This window comes from Hyla sarda, chromosome 2 (assembly GCF_029499605.1).
Source record: "Hyla sarda isolate aHylSar1 chromosome 2, aHylSar1.hap1, whole genome shotgun sequence".
In the NCBI taxonomy this organism is placed as follows: domain Eukaryota; kingdom Metazoa; phylum Chordata; class Amphibia; order Anura; family Hylidae; genus Hyla; species Hyla sarda.
In genome coordinates, this window is record NC_079190.1 from 353,645,567 (window position 1) to 353,666,557 (window position 20,991).

The following is a 20,991-nucleotide window of genomic DNA, read 5'->3' on the forward strand; positions in this document are numbered from 1 at the left end:
CCTTTTCTTACGTCATTATAGATCAGCTATCTGTTGGGAGACGACCATTTCTTCAGATTTTACCATAAGCACTCACCAATGCCATCACATGGCAGGAATAATAATGCATCCAGCTCTATTCTTGCCATGAAATAAACCCTTTTAAGCCAACATGGTTAGAAGCATTTGGGGATTTACCTGTATCCTGCACAATGTCATGGTTTCCATTTATGTTGAAAGCGCAACTGTCACGAATTTGTACCGCCATAAACTAATCACAGGGTAACAAAGTTCTTTAGAATTACTCTCCAGGTATACCTTTTACTGCTTTCTAGCAGCTTTTTATCAGGCTAAAAAAATGCTTCATAAGACAGCCAGCAACAGTCTTATGAAGCTGATCTATAATGTGGCTATGGCCCTCGGCCGCCACGCCTGTCTCCTGTAGGTCATCGCTAGGACCGCTGTGTGATTGGTCCCAGCACATAGGCCCGTTTATTTTCCTTATAAAGTGCCTGTTTTCCTATTCTATTAGGTTACAGTGCCGTCACAGGGGGTTAGTATCACAGCAAGCGGCAGAGCATTACGCTGTGCACTGGGGCCAGGAGGGAGCACTTGCTATGAAAACTAGCCGCCTGCAGTGCCGGTGATGTAATCGCAGCATACTGGGGCCATCAGGAGAGAGTTCTTGTGGCCCGCAGCACCAGGAGACAGTTTTCTTCACATCACCGGCGCTGCAGGCGACTAGTTTGAGGAAGCCACCGCTAGGTGTGGCGGAACACGTGGAGCAAGCCGGTCCCCTGACTATGGGTGAAACTGTCCTTATGTTTTTATTGCTTACCTTATCATTACATCACTCTTTGCAGCCAGAGCCCATCTTCATCACACTGTTTCTAGGTCTTATTACCCCTTTGTTTTGGGGGTCACTAGGGACTTTAGTCCTACATTTCATACAGGTATTTCATCTTCACTAGCAGTGCTTTGGTACATGTTGATAGGTCATTAGATTGGGTGCACTAGGCACTCTTTATAGGGATTCAGTTCTTATATTCATTGCTGCTATATTTGAGGTTCTGGTGTGCATATATGGATTCACCTTATTTGCTTATTTACACGAGTCAGGGGACAGAGAGGGGTTTACATTCCTAGGCTCTATGATTTTTTTTTTTTTTTCGTATGGTTTTAATGGGGTCTGTACCTCCCCCCCCCCTCCCCCCTTGTTTTTTTCAATAAAAATGTAGTTCAATTTATAAACATACAGTGGTTGGTGTGCATTTTTCTTTTCCTTGGAATTGTCTATTTTTGACAACTGTGTCTGCACCCACAGTGAATTAATTAGCGGTGCCCATCACTTTTGTGTCGTAGTTTTCATAGCAAGCGCTCGCTCCTGGCCCCAGTGCGCAGCATAATGCTCTGCCGCTTGCAATGCCAACTAACCTGCTGTCGCAGCACTGTAACCAAATAGAACAGGCATTGTAAACAGAAGAACGGGCACTTGTTTTACTTATACATTTGTATGTTCGCCGCCACAGATAAGGATAATAAAAGGGGCCTATGTGCTGGGACCAGTCAATAGCTCCAAACCATTCACTTTTTTTTTTTTTTTTTTTTTTTATGCCAGAAAAAAATTTTTTTTTTTGCAATTGATGTTTTATAAGCACACCATCTAATTTTATATGTTCTTCCTTTTTAGGGGGACACAATGAATCTAGAAAAACTCAGCAAACCAGAATTGCTGACACTGCTGAGCATTTTAGAAGGGGAGCTGGAAGCCAGGGAGCTTGTGATCGAGGCAATAAAGGTAAGTTCTATGCTACAGCTCATTGAGCTTGCATAGCTTTACCCATGAAGACATCACATTGAAACATACAAAGCTAAAAATATTAATATCTGTTCATATGGAAAAAATCTACAGGGCACTCGCCAAACATTGTCTTGCTTGACATTCTTTATTCAGTCATAGAGAGCACTTCACATACAGTGCAGGGGAAAGAGACAGATTAGTGAATGTTGTTGCTTCATTGTGCCTGATGAAGTGCTAAGATAGCATGAAACGGCCCGTCGCCCAGACACATACTGATCTGTCTCCTACCCGCTGCACTATGTTATGTTATGTCTCCTCTATGATTGAATATAGAAAGACTAGCAAGACAACGGATTTAAACTGTTTCTGCATCTGTTGTACAGTGAGCACAACCGGTTGTACAGTATATATTCTTGCATATGTGGACTACAGGTGTGTAGGAAGTAAAGGCGGCTTACCTATTGCATTAGCAGTGTCGAGCATTTCTATCTCTATGTGCAACTGCAACAATAATATCTTTTTTGCCCAATGCATTGAGGCGTACCTGTTATGGAGACATATCAACAGATGTTATCAGTTGAGGTGTTCAGAACCCAACCAATGCCTAGAACAAGTGGGGTGAGAGGTGAGACCCGGACAGCCCCATAGACTTACATTATGGGATCTTCTAGGTTACTTGACACAGAGTAGGGAGAGAGCGTGCTAAAAAATATTTTTTTATTTTTATTTTTTGTGGGGGGGGGGGGGGGGTGCGGAGAACTGTGTGGTGTAATTCCTTGTACACTGGGTGCTGAGAGCAGCACTGTGAAGGGAATCAAGGACTTTGCTGAAGCTCTTTTCAAAGGGTTGGCTGAGTTCCAACAGTTAAACTCACATGAAAACAGTAAGTGACATCTTGGCAATTTGACCTCACAAATGGGAAAACCCTTTTAATCTTGGTAGTACCAAGATAAATAAATCAGAAGTGTTGTCATTTCCTGATATAGGGGCCAGAAAGAAGTTGGGCATTCTGTTCCCTTTACTTCAGATAACATTTGTAAGGATTCATACCCTCCCCTACATCCACCATCCCACAGGTCAGTGCTCAAGTTGGGGTCAACATTAAAGAGTACCTGTCACCAGATAAAACTTTTAATATAGTGTACCTTTTGTAATTGGCTGACAATTTCTCATTCAGTTGCTTTTACAATTATAAACATAAATCTGTTTAACCCTACCTGATATAGGGACATACCTACCTGAAGCGGGACTACCTACTTAAAGGAATACTGTAGTGCAAAATAACTTATCCCCATAAGTGATAGATCGTGGGGGTCTGACTGCTGGGACAACCCCCCCCTCTTGTATGAGGCCCCAGCAGACGGCATGAAGGGAATGTTCCGTCCCTGCATGACACTGCTGCTGAAATGCCCCCTCCATGTATCTATGGGATACATGGGTGGGGTGCATGTCGGTCAGTGCGTCATGTGAACAAGCCCCCATTCCTGCTGGGGCCGCTTACAAAAGACCGGGGGGAGGGGTTTCCCAGCAGTCAGGATAAGTTATTTTGCACTGCAGTATTCCATTAATGGGGCAGACTTACTTATCAGGGACCCTATCCCCCTAATGGGGTGACATACTGGTCTGCCTATGAAGTTTTTATTGATAAAAGACCTTATTTACCTACTATTTGGGTTAAAATTATTTTGTACCAGGACAGGTGGATTTTTATTAGGGACAAGTAGATCCTGCTCCGTTTTAGTCCCTTGGACAAGTAGTTTTTTTTTTTTTTACATTTCCACACCCCTGTGCTTTGATGTCAATAAACTCCTTTCCTTTGATACAAAAAAGAACACGACACAAAAATTTTGAAAATAAACAATTGGGAAAAGAAAAGATACTGAATTAAATTCCAAGACATAACTGGCCCCTGTGCTCTGTTTGAATGAAAGGACAAAATCAGATTAACCTGTGATTGATTAGGAAGGATTTGTCTGCACTCACATGACTTTTTATAAGCCTTTCAATGGTGGCGTTGATGCTTAAATAGACCAGTTTTATTCCCCGTTCTGTCAGTGATGAAGACGAGCTACCTGAACATCACCATGAACTAGCAGTCTGAAGGATACAAAACTATGAGAGAGATCCATCAAAACCTGTACAGAAGAAACATTGACTATAAACTGGTCAGCTTTTCCTGTGCACAGGTTTTGATAAATCTTCCCCGATGTCCAAAGATAATTAGCATCTAAGCTTAAACAGTTCGAAATGTTGTCAAGAAATTCGCTGCTCATGAAACAGTCAAGCACTTCCAGGATATGTGAGAGAGAGGAAAAGTGATGAGAAACCTATAAAGTTTAGAAATCTGGCAAAGAAACATGTTCAATATCCAGGGAACGTCATGCTGAGCCAAAGACATTTGGAGTGAGAGCATCATCCCATACATTTTCTGCACACTGAAGAATGAAAAAAAGGGGACCCTACTGCTTTTCCATGATTCACTCGGAATGGCTGTGTCATTTCAGAAAAAGAGGCCAGGAATGGGACATCCAAGTCATCCCCGTGATCAGCCAGCCCTGTCAATATGTTTGCCTCTATTGAGAAATCTGTGAACCTGAGCCAAAGGAACTCTGGTTTGTGGCCCCTGTCCCCGATCGAAGTTACAGCTATGATTTCTCTGAAATGGCGCAGCCGTGTTATCGTGATAAAGGAGCATCAAACTGTTTCATGTCGCCATGGTCAGGACACGCTGGCCTCTGCCAGGTCCTAGTTCACAGTTTTTGCTATCTCCCCTGGAGCTACACAGCCACCCACTGTACAGAATTGTTGTGGCTCCTTCTTTCTATGACATTATTTTACTGCACATAGATGATAAAACTTTAATTGAAAAAAACTACCCACATATGGTGTACCAATTATTCTCTGTAGACTCTGACTATTTTGTGGCTTTGAGGTGTACCACTATAGCCTGGCACCCACTAAAGTTACCTTTTGAGTTGTGCTGTCCGATGTAAGGTTTCCACATGGAGTTAATGAGGAGCTCACTTTAGGAGTGATACTCTGTTACACATGATCTGCAAAAAAACTAAACTGAAGACAAGGGGTACTCCAACCCGAACACATCTTATCCCCCCCTGCAATCTGTTATTCTGCACCAACCTGTGTGAGCTCTCCGCAGTGCTGGAGGCTGAGTGTAAGGCGTGACAGCCACTGGGCCGGAGTATCGTGACGTCCCGCCTCCGCCCCCGTGTGACATTACGCCCCCGCCCCCTCAATGCAAGTCTATGGGAGGGGGCGTGACTGCCTTTCATTGAGGAGGCGGGACGTGAAGTCACACAGGGTGGAGTCGTGACGTCATGATACTCCAGCCTCGTGGTAGTCACGCTACACATTTGGAGCCTCCAGTGCTGCGGAGAGCTCGCAAAGGTTGGTGCGGAATGACAGATTGCGGGGGTCCCCAGCAAACAGGCCCCCAGCGACCAGACATCTTATCCTCTATCCTTTTGGATAGGGGATAGGATGTATTAGGGCCGAAGTACCCCTTTAAACTATTCCACTTGTCCTTATTTTAGGGGTTAATTCTGTCGCCCGTCTTTTGAAAACTGTGCATTTCCTCCTGTGGTATTTTCATGTATTTGAACAATTTCCAAGACCATTATACCTTTGCCTGGGGTTGTGTGTGGACATGCAGTGAAGCGGCACCGCGGTTCTGTGTAGATAGTTTAGGTCTTGATAGAATACATCCCAGTAAGCCTGACCTACCCACATGCTATGTGCACGCTATTGTAGGATTTGACTTCCCAATATGGGCCATTTACAGAAGCACAGCCAAGCTCTGAGCTCTTTGCCAGGACTCTAAAAGGCTCGTGTGCCAAGATTAAACCTCTGAGCTGATGTAAATGCCTTAATAAGGGCTCAGAACAGTAAATATTCCAATCCACTTGTTAGAAACAGTTTGTCTTCGCCCTGTGTTGTGATCCGCCACAGTGACCCTTCAGTCAGTGGTGCCTGAGCCATTTCTCGTAGTTGCTGGATAGAGTACTTTCTATTCCTTTAGGCATTATTTGTTTGTTAATATAGTATTCCGTCTGAGACATCCTTTATATCCCTACATGTTATCACTGCTTGCTTCTTTGAAAGTAAATTTCGGTGCAAAGAAGTAGACTAGCCCTACTAGGAGACTCTTACCAGCAGTCTAATGATCTATTATATAATACTTTTCACTACTGCTGTGTATAATAAACTGCATTTCTGCTGTAGTTGTTTTGTCGGTCTGCTTTCTGCATAGCAGGCTTGTCATGACACTCATCCATGGCGGACAGACCCCAACTGCCATGGAGACCAGTCCAAACCTCGCAATCCCATCATAGACTTCTTCAATAGGTAAGAGAGCCCTTCAGTTCTGTTTCACGCCAGGGGTCATGTTTTAACTGCGGCATGTAATGGGTTTACTGACATAAAGGGAGGATTCTCTGCTCCTAGCAGTCGGTGCAGGGTCCCGGCTGTTAGAATGACTCCTGCTTTCCCGGCACAAGGGGCCCGTAAATAGCAATCAGGCTGCCGCTGTTTAAAGATGACAGCCTGGCGTAAAGCCCATTAGTGACCGCCGTTTAAAGACTTAAGGCGGTCACTAAGGGGTTAAAGATGATTAACAAACTTGTAGTAGGTATTTGATCTCTTGTATTCTGGTGTGTGTGTTTTGATTTATTTTTTTGTTTTGTATATGCCTTGAAACAGACTATGAAGGGAGGATGAGGGAAGCAGCCGCAGAATAGGAAGTGTTTAGTGTGCGAGGCAATGATTTCATCAGCATCTGGAGCTGTGGCCAGCAGCAGAAGTGACGGGCCGCCAGGAAAAAGCCACAAAGACCAGTTCAGCAAAACTGAGATGTCTGTTTTTCATTTCTGTGCTCTGTAGTCAAATGTCCTCTGAGCTTCTAGTTCACATATACTATTGCACGATTATTGATGTTATTAACCTTGATATATACCACATGTATATTTTTCATTTGTTTTGCACATATTGATTGCTACCGTATATACTCAAGTATAAGCTGTCCCGAATATAAGCCGAGGCCCCTAATTTCACCCCAAAAACCCAGGAAAAGTTATTGACTCGACTATAAGCCTAGGGTGGGAAATAAATCAACCCCCCCCCCCCCCCCCCGTCAATCCCTTCAGTCAGTGGTCTTCAACCTGCGGACCTCCAGATGTTGCAATACTACATCTCCCGGGCATGCTGGGAGTTGTAGTTTTGCAACATCTGGAGGTCCGCAGATTGAAGACCACTGAGAAGGGATTGACAGGCGGAGATGGACGGCCGGGGCCATCCCCTCACAGCTAAAGCCAGAAACGTTTTTTTGTTCACTAAAATTTGGAGTGCTGTGGGATATGTTTACGATATATATATATATATATATATATATATATATATATATATATATATATATATATATATATATATATATATATTATATATTATATATATATGTGTGTGTGTGTGTGTGTATAAATTATAATTTTTTAAATATATATGAAATAATTATAGTTTCCCAAATACCAGAAAAGATTTGTGAGACTTTCAAGCAAGATGTGAGATTTGTTATGCGATGGGGTTTAAGAAACTTTGCATGTATACGTATTATTTATTATTGTAATTTTTATCTTTGTTTCATTCCGAAAGTACATTTAGAATTTTGTTTAATTTTCCAATATAATAGCCTATGAATGTTACAGGTATTATTGTTGTCCATTACACAGGAGTACCTTGTTAGAAGTTGTCTTAATGGATTTATGAGGTAATCGATAAAGCACTATTATGATAATATTCAAACATGGCCATGCTTGTGTTCTAGTAGTAACCTTCAAGTCATGTGGCTTATTTAGTTACCCATGAACAGGTAACCTACTGCTAAGTGTGTAGTTGTAAATTTGATGTAATGACAAATTGTAGTTTCCCAAATCTCTTGAAAGAATTTAAAGAGTACGTGTCATCACAAAAACTTTTGATATTTTGTTAATCAATGTATTAGAAACAACTTTCCAGTACCTTGTGATTAACAAAAATGAATATTTATATATTTAATTTTACTTTTAAAAACTGACCACTAGGGGGGTCTCTACATGTCCTGGCCGTAAGTCTCTCATAGAGTTCGGACTCATGCTGGCCTGGCATAAGTCTGAACTCTGTGCCTGTCAATCAGCCAGCCGGTTGGGGCCAGATTATTATAATTTTTTATGTTTGTATACACTGTAGAGCAGTGGACTGCAGACTATGGACCTCCAGACATTGCAGCCTATCATGTGACACAGCTGTGGAAGAAGTTTGCGGAGAGCACATTGAAAACTATGCTGCCCGCTCACACCAGCACAGAGGATCGATCTCCCTCATATCTCTGTGGTCTCACCTTCTCCCGGACAGCCTGCAGCTTCTTCCTTCGCTGTTTCTCGGTCTCCTTCATTTACAAGACTCCACATGGTGCTAACAAGCCCACTTAATCGGCCAAAAAGCGTGAAGTGAGGGCAGAAGCGGTCCCCCAGCAGGCTTCAGTGATATAGGGCCTCCTAGGGCAAGCCCACATCTTCCTGCCCCCCCCCTCCCCCTCAGCACTCCAGACTGTATTTCCTGTGTTTGGAATTCTGCCTGGCCAACAGGAGTCCAAAGTCTGTGCAAAAGATGGGGGGGTGCTCTGGACAAGTAGAGAGACATCTAGTGGCAGCTTTTTTAACCACAAATAAAACGTAGAAAACTTTTTTTTTAACAAAGTATATTAGAAAGATTTTTTTTTTATATATATATATACCATAAGGATTAGAGATGAGCGAACTTGCAGTAAATTTGATTCATCACGAACTTCTCGGCTCGGCAGTTGATGACTTATCCTGCATAAATTAGTTCAGCTTTCAGGTGCTCCGGTGGGCTGGAAAAGGTGGATACAGTCCTAGGAAAGAGTCTCCTAGGACTGTATCCACCTTTTCCAGCTCACGGGAGCACCTGAAAGCTGAACTAATTTATGCAGGATAAGTCATCAACTGCCGAGCCGAGAAGTTCGTGATGAATCAAATTTACTGTAAGTTCGCTCATCTCTAATAAGGATTGCAATAGCAAAAATTTGTTTTAATGAGTGCCCGTTTTTAAGGGCAGGGGGAATGTTAGGTGTAGCTATGGAACATAGTGGAAGGTAGTTTAGGTGAGTTTGCTTGATGATGGGTACTCTTTAAACATGCCATGTCTTGAGAATTTTACTTCGGATCACACATAATGTATGCAACACAATACAGTACAGTTAATGTGTATAGGCTTCAGGGTATGTGCATGATGCAGTTATTCTATTTGGTGTACTGTGGACCACTCTGTCATACTGTACCCTTCCAGACCTGCACTAGGCATGACATTTTTTTTTTCCTATGGCCCTACATGTCATTGTTAGATTACTTTAAAGAGCACCTGTAGTCTCTCCTGACTGGTCTGATTTAGTAAACCCTTATATTCCCCATGAAATAACAATTCTTCTCGCACTGTGCGGGACCATTCCTCTGTTCTTACCAAATAGCCCACTGGGTGTTGCCCATCAAAGTTGCCCATGTCGGACAAACAATATAGGGACTTGCTCTTAGCTAGTAACACCCAATTGGCAATTTATACACTTCTAGCAAGAATAACCGGAATGGCACAATACAGTACCATAAGAAAGATTGTCAACAATTGTTGCATAAGGGATCCAAGTACGGTATTTACTGAAACAGACAAGTCAGGAAAGGCCACAGGTAGAATAACTGCTATTTTCCCCCTGTTTTTAATGCAGCTTTCTATATGAACTTTCTATAGAAAGTGTCGGTTTACTTTAAGAGACCAATAGCTCAATATATATATTTTTTTTTTTTTTTTTTTTTTAGCCCTACATATGTGTCTCCGAGCTGTGGTCCGGTTCACCTGTTATCATCTTCAGTTCAGGCACCTAGGCGGGTCCCCTCATTATTATTATAGGACAGGATTGTAGTAATATCTTATTAAACAGGAGGCAGACTGCACAAAATGACTATTAAAAGGGTTATCCAGGAAAAAAAATTTTATCAACTGGCTCCAGAAAGTTAAACAGATTTGTAAATTAAAGATAATATGGAGAGGCTCCTGTCTGTCTAACCGACACTAAAGACCTGAGCAACCCAACAAACACTTATACCTAAAGTGTAAAAATGGGGCAAATATGTTACACGAAAAAATGGGGCTCAAATATCAGATATTTGGTTTAACATATTTATTAATATACAATGATAAATTAAATAGGGGGTGTACAGGGCCCTTGTACCCCCCTAATTAGTATTAGATAATACAACACACATAAAAACAACTATAAAATATTCTGTTTTTTTCTTTTTTCTAAAGTCCCATGCAAGGGACTTATGGTACCTTACATTAGTAACATAGCTCATAAGGTTATCAAGTTCAACCTATAACCCTAATGAGTCCCTACTGAGTTAATTCAGAGGAAGGCAAAAAATCCTCATACTGGAGGTAAAAATTCCTTCCCGACTCCAAATATGGCATCAGAATAAATCCCTGGACCAACCTTCTGTCCCTATAATTCTAATATACACAACCAGCAATGTTCTTACTCTCCAAAAATGCATCTAGACCCCTTTTAAATTATTTTAGAGTTCCCCATGACCTCCTCCTTCCATAGTTCCACAGTCTCACTGCTCTTACAGTAAAGAACCCCCGTCTGTGCTGGTGTAGAAACCTTCTTTCCTCTAGATGTAGAGATTGCCCCCTTGTTATAGATACAGTCCTGGGTATAAATAGATCATGGGAGAGATTGCTGTAAGGTCCCCTGATATATTTATACATAGTTATTAGGTCGCCCCTAAGCCTTCTTTTTTCTAAACTAAATAACCCCAATATTGATAAGCTTTCTGGGTACTGTAGTCCTCCCATTCCCCGTATCACCCTGGTTGCCCGTCTTTGAATCCTCTCCAGCTCCACTATATCTTTCTTGTACACTGGTGCCCAGTACTGTACACAGTATTCTATGTGTGGTCTGACTAGTGATTTGTACAGAGGTAGAATTATTTCCTTGTCGTGGGCATCTATTCCCCTGTTGATGCACCCCGTAATTTTATTACAAGCTCTGCATCTCCTGGTGAGGGGTCCAGCTCTTGCAGGACATTTTTTATTTTTTTCTTCAGCTCAAGCGTTAAAACCCCATTTTTGCCCAATATACCCACATCACAGACCTTTTCATCAGTTTATCCCCATCTTACTCCACAGGCTCTGCATCTGAGTAGGTCCAGCTTGCAAGCCACGCTCCTTCTTCTTTTGGCCTACAATATCTTCACCAAAGCCCAGCCCCACCTGGTGTCATTGTTACCGTACTTTTCCTCTCCCACAAGGTTTAGGTAGGGAGACCAGGCAACACCGGGTACACTGCTAGTAATACTTAAAGATGAGACAACCCATTTTCAAAATGTGACCCCCCCACCCCGAGTGATCCACTAATCTTTTCACATCCCACTGATATTGCATTATTCGTCAGATTTCTTCCTTAAATGTAAGCCATTCTTCTGTTTGTACAGTCTCCTTCATTCTCTAGCAAACACAGCAGCAAGACTGTCTCTGCACACAAGAAACGTACAGTACATAATCTAGGGTTTACAAAACCCCATTCCCACACAGCTAATAAATTCTGAGAAGAAATGTTGGGGATTTCCATAGTAGACTTTCTACTTTGCAATTCCATAAAAGTAAAATTCTTGACAATGTACCGTATGTAACACTTGCAGATTTTGCAGTGGATGCAAGATCTGCGGCAGAAAAAGATCTACTAAATCAGCAGTAGAGATGAGCGAACTTACAGTAAATTCGATTCCTCACGAACTTCTCAGCTTGGCGGTTGCTGACTTTTCCTGCATAAATTAGTTCAGCTTTCCGGTAGGCTGGAAAAGGTGGATACAGTCCTAGGAAAGAGTCTCCTAGGACTGTATCCACCTTTTCCAACCCACAGGAGCACCTGAAAGCTGAACTAATTTATGCAGGAAAAGTCAGCCAGCGCCGAGCCGAGAAGTTCGTGACGAATCGCATTTACTGTAAGTTCACTCATCTCTAGTTAGCAGCATGCATTAAGGTCATGTTCACATCTTTATTTTGTTCTTCTCTGTCAGATGATCAATCATATGACTGATACAGTGTCAAGCTGACCTAACACCTCCAGCGCAGATGTGAGCATAACCTTAGTGCTCTTAGTTTTCTGTATACTTGGCTATACTGGCATAACTGTATGTCAATGTATACTGCCACCTACCTAAACTGCATCCATTCAGTTTAAAATACTGAATGTAGTCTACTAGTGACTACATTGCGTCCATTTCTGACTGACAGTCTATTGTAATTTTGCAGGAGTACAAAGGATTAGAAGACTACGTTTGGTCCCTTTTTAACTGAATGGGCACTGCTTAGGTATGCAGCAGTATACGACAACATACAGCTCTGCCAGTATGCCAATGTACACAACAAAGATAGGGTACTTGGCAAATTTAAACAAACCTTTACTGTCAAAACGGTAATAGTAGTCCACTGCATGGCTGGAACTCCAAACTAGAAAGAAATAGAAGAAAGTAAGCAGGGGATCAGGTGTCAAATATGTGTTCAGATTTATCGGGGAATCAAATCAAGTAACATACAAGTAATACGTACAAATAAGAACATGCAAAGGGAGCAGAGAAACAGTAGACTTGACGCGTTTAGAGTCACATGACTCTTCTTCAGAATAGGACTCGCGACTTGAAACGCATCATGTCTAGTGTTTCATTGCACCCGTGGCATGTTCTTATTTGTACTTGTCACTCTTATGTGACTGTTTGATTCTCCAATAAATTGGAAGACTTATTTGACTGCTGGCCACCTTCTGCTTTCTTCTAAACCCTTCCAAACCTAAAACCCTTATGCCATCACTACGAGTTATGAATACTTTAAATATTTCTAGTTCTATACTTGCCTATAAATCCGCAGTTTTTAGAGCAATGAGTGTTATCAAGGACTGATAATATACCTCCCCCATGCCAGGTTTGTCTCGCTGAACTCTCCCAGGCCCCTACTCCCCGCGCTCTTTCCTGTTTACTACGCCTAGTATCATAAAGGCTGCTCTTATACAGGCTGCAATGACATTTCCAGGCACAGAACGTCTTTCATACAGCACTGGCTTTTAGCCCACTTCAGCTACTGTAACATTGGGCTCCTTTTCTCTGTATTTTGCCGTTGCAGATAATGTTTTGCTCCCAAGAGCCAGCTTCCTTGTGAAGAGCTTTCTAAACCATTTCTGCGATAGGGGTTGTATACATCCTAAATGGCAGGCATTATTTTATTTAGCTCTCATACAGACTGTTGAGGCTGTTTCCAGTGGCATTCCACTAGGAATATGGGTGTAAGCCACAGGAGAAATCGCTCAATGAGTCTCTCTGCCTTGCCATGTGCTGCACACACTGAGCCGGTGTTGGCTTCTGATGTCCCATCATAATCTTGAAGTAACCTCTTAGCCACACGTTGACTTTTCTAGTAGACTAAATACAAGCATTAAAGGGGTAATCCGCTGCTCAGCGTTTGGAACAAACTGTTCCCAACTCTCGAGCCGGCACCAGAGCTCATGACTTCATAGCCATGCCCCCCTCATGCTGTCAAGCTCTGCCCCCTCAATGCAAGTCTATGGGAGGGGGCGTGACGGCTGTCACGCCCCCTCCTATAGACTTGCATTGAGGGGGCAGGGTGTGACATCATGAGGGGTGTGGCTATGATGTCACGAGCTCCTGGTGCCGGCTCCAGCATTCGGGACAGTTTGTTCCAAAAGCTGAGCAGGGGAGTACCCCTTTAAGGCAGTCTGGTAAAAAAAAAGATGTATTCTCCAAAAATGTCAACCGCATTTATTTCAGAATTTTGGAAACTGTAAAACATAAGGCACCATTGAGTAACATTCTAATTTCCTAGGAAAATCTTAATTGGCAGTTACTTGTGCATTTGATATGTTCATTCTACACAGTAAGTACTATTTATATGTTGCACCATTATTCTATAAATGAGACTCAAAAGCTGGGGTCACATGTAGTATTTTGGTCAGTATTTGGGCCTCATTTTGGTCAGGGTTTAACAAAAAAGTGTTCAAAACACAGTAAAAGGTTCAAGGTTTTTCTCTGCAATGCAGTTCAACAATGAAAAAAAGAAAAGAACAGAGTTTTTTTTAACCCCTTGTAACATGCCCATAGACTGTATATGTCCAGGGTCTGCAGGTTACTTAGCAGGGACCTTTCTGGACATCCTCATAAAATCGGCTGCAGCATGGAAATTGTGCCACTGCAGGAGTGGAAAGCCAGCTGCCATTGAGAGCCACGCTCTGAACAGAGAAGGCAGATGTTTTATTACTGTCTCTACATACCCAATCACTGTATACATAGTTCTCTGTGTATACCGCAGAGCAGGAGCCATACTTCCTATTCTGGTGATCATGTGATCATCAAGTACTGGCTAGCTGCAGAAACTATTGGGTCTTAAAGGGGTACTCACGTGGAAAACTTTTTTCTCTTTTATTTTTTTATTTTTTACATCAACTGGTGCCAGAAAGATAAACAGATTTGTGAATTACTTCTATTAAAACAAATCTTAATCCTTCCAGTACTTTTAAGGGGCTGTATACTACAGAGGAATTTTTTTTTCTTTTTTGGATTTCTCTTCTGTCACGACCAGAGTCTCTGCTGACCTCTGCTGTCCATTTTAGGAACTATCCAGAGCAGGAGAAAATCCCCATAGCAAACATATGCTGCTCTGGACAGTTCATAAAATAGACAGCAGAGAGCACTGTGGTCGTGACATAAGAGAAATCCAAAATGAAAAACATTTCCTCTGTAGTATACAGCCCCTAAAATGTACTGGAAGGATTAAGATTTTTTCGTAGAAGTAATGTACAAATCTGTTTAACTTTCTGGCACCAGTTGATAAAAAAAAAAAAGTTTTTCCACGGGAGTACCCCTTTAAAAGAGCTGACTTGGATCGGTTCGGCAATGGGTGTCAGACTGTATTCCCTCTGTAACGTAGGCCATGGTCAGCCCCACTCATAGAGACAATTGGCAGTTTAAAAAAATGTCTTAGTAACATGTGCCCCCCCCCCAACTATTTAAATGACCCTTTGGGGGCACTAGGGTTTAAACTGGAACTGTCTATAAGTGGTTAACGGTAATGTGCCACCCACGCGGTGACCCCACGTCATATCGGGTCGGTCCCGGCATGTATCTGAAGCTGGGACCCGGGGCTAATAGCGCATGACAGCGATCGCGGTGCCACGCGATATTAACCCTTTAGACGCGGCGTTCAAAGTTGAAAATGCGATGTCCCGATCAGCTGGGACACTAGCAGAGGTCCTCTTACCTTCCTCCGGCATGTCCCTTCAGCGATTGATTGCTGAGCCTGAGATGCAGGCTTGAGCAATCGACCGCCGATAACACTGATCAATGCAAAGCTATGGCTTTGCAGTGAACAGGGTATAAGATCAGTGTGTGCAATGTTATAGCCCCCTATGGGAGCTATAACACTGCAAAAATAAAAGTGTAAAAAAGAAGTTAATAAGTGTCATTTAACCCTTTCCCTAATAAAAGTTTGAATCACCCCCCTTTTCCCATAAAAAAAAATGTAAATAAAAATAAATTTACACACACAGCGATACCACATATGTTTATATGTCCGAACTATAAAAAATATATCCTTAATTAAATCGCACGGTCAATGGCGTACGCGCCAAAAAATTCTGAAGTCCAAAATAACATATTTTTGGTCACTTTTTATATCATGAAAAAATGAATAAAAAGCGATCAAAAAGTCCCATCAATACAAAAATGGTACTGCTAAAAACTTAAGATCACAGCGCAAAAAATAAGCCCTCATACCGCCCCATAAGCAGTAAAATAAAAAAAAGTTATAGGGGTCAGAAGATGACAATTTTAAACATATACGGTAAATTTTTCTGCATGTAGTTTTGATTTTTTACAGAACTACGACAAAATCAAACCTATATAAGTAGGGTATCATTTTAATCATATGGACCTACAGAATAAAGATCAGGTGTAATTTTTACCGAAAAATGTAGTGCGTAGAAACGGAAGCCCCCAAAATTTACAAAATGGCGTTTTTTCTTAAATTTCGTCGCACAATGATTTATTTTTTTCCATTTTGCCGTATTTTTGGGGGTAAAATGACTGATGTCACTGCAAAGTAGAATTGGTGGTGCAAAAAATAAGCAATCATATGGATTTTTAGGTGCAAAATTGAAAGGGTTATGATTTTTAAAAGGTGAGGAGGAAAAACGAAAGTGCAAAAATGGAAAAACCCGTGGTCCTTAAGGGGTTAAATCAATGAACTGCAGCGGCTTTTGCGGTGCCAGAGACCGCCACCCGCTTCTCTCCCCCTGCCTTTCCTGGGGTCCTCCTGCTGTCCTCTCACTGCCACCTCGACCGCCCCCCACCACCGCACCACGCTGCACCCCCCACCGCACCATGCCGCACCCCCCACCACACCGCACTGTCCAGGCCAGAGACTGCCGCCACTGCCCCATTGCCTCCCCCGTTCCCGGTTTTATAATTACCTGTTCCCTGGGTCCGCGATACTTCTGGCTCCGGCGGCGTCCTACTGAGCTGTCACTGTGTGCACTGATGGTGACGTCGCGTTGAGGACATCACTCGTCATTGCGCAGCGCACAGCGTAACACAGGATGCCGCAGGAGCCAGAAGTAGCCCCGGGAACAGGTAATTATAAAACCAGGGATGGGGGAGGCAATGGGGCAGCGGCGTTCTCTGGCCTGGGTGGTGCGGTGGGGGGAGGGGCATTATCTGCAAGGTAATTGCCGATTAACGTCCAAAATCGTGAATATCTGCTGATAATATCGGCCAAACCGATAATCGGTTGATCCCTAGAAGAGAGTACAGAGGAGTGCTATCAGAAAGGAGAGAGCACAGAGGAGTGCTAGCCCACCCTCACTTACTGGACTTTGTCCATACCTGTGCTTCAGCTTGGACAAAGCCATGATTTTAGAAGTCATGATTTCTATAAAAAGGAAATGACAGTTTCTTATGAAGTATATTAGAAAGGTTAATGTTTAGCCAAGATGTACAACATATAAAAAGTTTTTGCATCTGACAGTGCCCATTTAATTATAAAGAAAGTAAAAATTTTCTTAATCTTTAATCATATTTTTATACTTTTATTGTAATTATATGTAAGAAATACAGTCAAAATAAATATTTTCCAAGTACCCACTGTGTCCCCTCTCCTAAAGAAAAAGACAGAAAAAAAAGTTTCTAGGTCTGCTTTCAAAACAAGACAACTACCTGCATCAGGAGCCTCCCCCCATTCACGGTCTACAGTAGGATACACAAGCAGAGAAAACAGGTGTAATTTCCTGCTGATCTCCTAATTAAGTTTAACTAAATTATTTACGTTGATGTCTAAGTTTTATGTTCTGAGATATTTATGAGCAGAGATATTTAAATGTAGACAAGATTTAGCTGTATTTAGTATAATGAATAATATGCAATCAAACCACTTACTGTCAGAAAATGTAAAATACCGCACAGAAATGGCAAGCAGAGATAAATGCCAATAAACATATTTGCGTACATATTTGTTTGACCACTTACTGAACAAGCTATTAGGTTTTGTTTCCTGTAATTAAATTAAAATATAAAGGTCTGTTCTGACAGTTATATCGTTGAAGCATATTGTCGGCATTATCATGCTAATAAAATGTTTTTATTGGATGATGTTCTTTTTAGAATGTACGGGGTTGAAATAAAAACAATTTGCAGTATATAGTACGCATCAAATCAGATGAAGACTACAGAAAGCTGCTGGTAGTTTTTCTTGCTTTTTTGATCATAAGGCTAAGTTCACACTGCGAGATTTCTGCAATTAATTTCATTGGGATTCCACTGTGCTGTTTACACAGTGAACAGATATTTCTCGATTCCGATTCTTGCATCCTCAAAAAGAATAGACTTTTTTCTTATTCTTTTTGTGGATTTTGCTCAAATGCATTGTAGGGTTTGTGCCTATAAACAGAAGCCAATCGGAACAAGCAAGGCTGTGATTTTAAAGAATGAAAGAGGGACTGTGTAGAAGGCTAAATCTCTTATGGGCTCTCTGCACGGCGTGCAAGCAGGGCTCTCTGCACGGCTCTGCACGGCGGGCAAGCAGGGCTCTCTGCACGGCGGGCAAGCAGGGCTCTCTGCACGGCGGGCAAGCAGGGCTCTCTGCACGGCGGGCAAGCAGGGCTCTCTGCACGGCGGGCAAGCAGGGCTCTCTGCACGGCGGGCAAGCAGGGTTCTGGGCACGGAGGACACGTCCTGCCCGCACTTTGGTCTCTGCACAGAGACTTACAGGCAGTGTAAGACAGGCAGTGGACAGCATTTTTTTTACCCAAATATATACGCATTTTTAATCGATGTATATTACAAATATACTTATAATGGTATTATCTACTTTATATAAAAAGCTTTTGCACCCATTCCCGTTGCTGAAGTTAGAGACACCTTCACCTTGGGCTTGCCCATGATTATGCCTTCATTGCTTGTTACTTTACTATTGTTACCAACTTTGAACCATTTGCTTCTTTTGTTCCTTGGTTTTGGGGAAGTATCCTCCCTTTCTCTGATATTTTGTACTTGTATTTGAAAACCTTAATAAAAACTTTTTGCAAACATGTACATTTTAACTTATAACTTGTACATCATCTTTAAATATTTTATTTATTTATATTTGTCGCCCCAGCATTACCAGTTTGATACTAAACAGCTGCCTTTCCCTTTCCCTGTGTTCCATAGTGACTTATAGTCCACACGACTACTGTAGAACAGTGAAGTTAAGGACCAGTGTTTTTTTTTTCAGAGAAACCAGGCACTCCAGAAAAGAGAGGGAGTGGAGTGGTTGTTTAGCCTCACAATGGTAATGCAGGGGAGTGAAAAATAGTTTTTTTCCAGAACTTTTTTTTTTTAATGATTCATATGGACCCATCTTTAAAAGAGAAATACCACAGTTTTTTCAAATTATTGATCTCAGATAATAGGATTGAGTCTTTAAGGTGCCACGCTGACTCTTACCTTCTAACATTCAACTCTCAATATGGTGGCCAGTAGATATACATTCAAAATTTCTTAGTCTTCTAAAGAGTCCATTCTGGTAAGTTTCCCAGTTTTTAGGGAAGCACTTTCCCACTTCTCATCTCCCCAGTCATTTCCTGTCATTCTTTCAAATACAGAAGTATGTACTGCTCCTGCTTCCAGTACCTTTGTTTGTTTCCTTCCCTGCTCTTATTTATGGAACAAAAGCAATTTAAAGGGAATCTGTCCGTTATGTATCCTGCTCAGAGCTGCAGACATGGGCAGATGAAACGATGATAGCTTTCTCTTCACAAAGTTATGAAATTGAGTATTCCTTTCAAGGCTCAAGTCTGATAGACCATGCTGAGATGCAGCATGCCTCCTCCCTCCCCCATCCCTCCTTGGCTTGGTTTCCAGTACTGAGTCTTGTATATCAACCAGTAAAGGTAGGGAGGGGTGGGGGATTGAGGAGGCGCTGAGCATGATTATGCTGTGAAAGGGATCCTGGGAGAAAATGTCTAAGACTTTGTTAACAAATCAGTGTAAATACATTTTAACACTTTCATTTAGATTTGTTTGCTATCTATATGGTACTTTACACACGATATAAAAAGGACATGGTGAAGCTTACAATGTCAGCAAAGAAGAAAGTAGTTGCCTAGAGTTGTAAAACATTATATTCTATTTCTGTGGTATGATGTTCCTGGTTGTCTAAAGTATAGATATGACCTAGGTGTATGTTATGAGGCTGACTGGTGGCTCCTTATAACTACTACTGGTGTATTTCACCAAAATATTTTAAGTGGGAAGGGGACATTACCTCTATAATGGATCAATATACTCAGCACTGAATTGAGGTTGGGATCCAGTACCCATGTGAAGAACAAAAGGTGAACGTTGTCTCATCTGTTGAATTCACAATGGTTGTGCTACAGAATAGCTTAAATGCTAAAGAAAAAGATTGTTGCTAAAACGAATAATCCCTTTAAGGCTGCATTCAGATTACCTTTGCTTGCTACGACTACAGGATCCAGCTGGGAAATTTCAAAACCGGTAGCTTCCGTATCCCAGCCAGACCAGCGCCAAAACCTATTCTCTTTAATGAGCCAACCGGAGTTGGAGAGTGATTCCGGTCGGCTCATTTTTGCCCCGTATCCGGTTTTGTGACCGTAGTATACCAGTTTTAAGTCTGGTCACAAAACCGGATATGGGGCCTGACTGGTGTTAGGCTCATTAAAGTGGGTTTCGGCACCTGTCCGGCTGGGATACGGGAGCTGCCGGTTTTGCATTTTCCCAGCCGGACCTGGCAGCCGTAGCAAGCAAATGTAATGTGAATGCAGCTTAAAGGGGTTCTCTGGTGCTTAGACATCTTATCCCCTATCCAAAGGATAGGGGATAAGATGCCTGATCCCGGGAGTCCCGCCGCTGGGGACCCCTGGGATCTTGCACGCGGCACCCCGTTTGTAATCAGTTCAGGTCTGATTACCGGCGACCACACGGCTCCGCCCCTCAATGCAAGCCTTTTGGTTAGGGTATAAGATGTCAAGGCACCGGAGTACCCCTTTAACAGAGATCACTTCTTTGATATGGGTGACCAAGGATTGTGAGGGCCAAAAAGTGTTGTGAATGTGCATTTCTTCAGGCTAAGGTCACTTTTCATGGAGGTTTTTATTTTATTTTTTTTTTTATTCCTGAATGAAAAAAAAAACTTTCTAAATAGTCTTCATTAAAAAATGTCCTACCATTTAGCTAAGGGAAAGATAAGAGGCTATGTTCTTACATATTCTAAATTGGTTCAGGTGTCTGTGCTGCAAATATAAGTAGTTCAATTGTATGTAGTCATAGGGGGACTTTTGGACGCTTGTACCTTTTTTATGAGAAGAGATACAAAAATAGATCAGGAAAGATCAGGTAGCTGTCAGCAACGATAAGATAGAAATGTAGAGAGGCATTCTAGAAATTAACATACACTGCTCCAAAAAAAATAAAGGGAATACTTAAACAAATATATCCCTGGGGACCATCATTTGTTATGAAAACCCCTAACACCATTAACTATATTATATGCCATAGTAGATGTTTTGGATAACCTATAATGGATGCAACCTC

The 20,991-nt window shown here is 42.0% G+C and overlaps 1 protein-coding gene across 2 annotated transcripts in view; it reads left to right on the plus strand.

Annotated features, from left to right (window-relative positions):
• The window catches only part of CTTNBP2NL (CTTNBP2 N-terminal like), an 80,515-nt gene that overhangs the window by 39,081 nt on the left and 20,443 nt on the right, over window positions 1–20,991 (plus strand). For both annotated transcript variants that reach the window (XM_056558282.1, XM_056558283.1), the window contains exon 2: window positions 1,670–1,777. In XM_056558282.1, coding sequence (XP_056414257.1) covers window positions 1,679–1,777 — 99 coding nt within the window. In that variant the 5' untranslated portion in view covers window positions 1,670–1,678. The remainder of the gene's footprint in view (window positions 1–1,669; window positions 1,778–20,991) is intronic.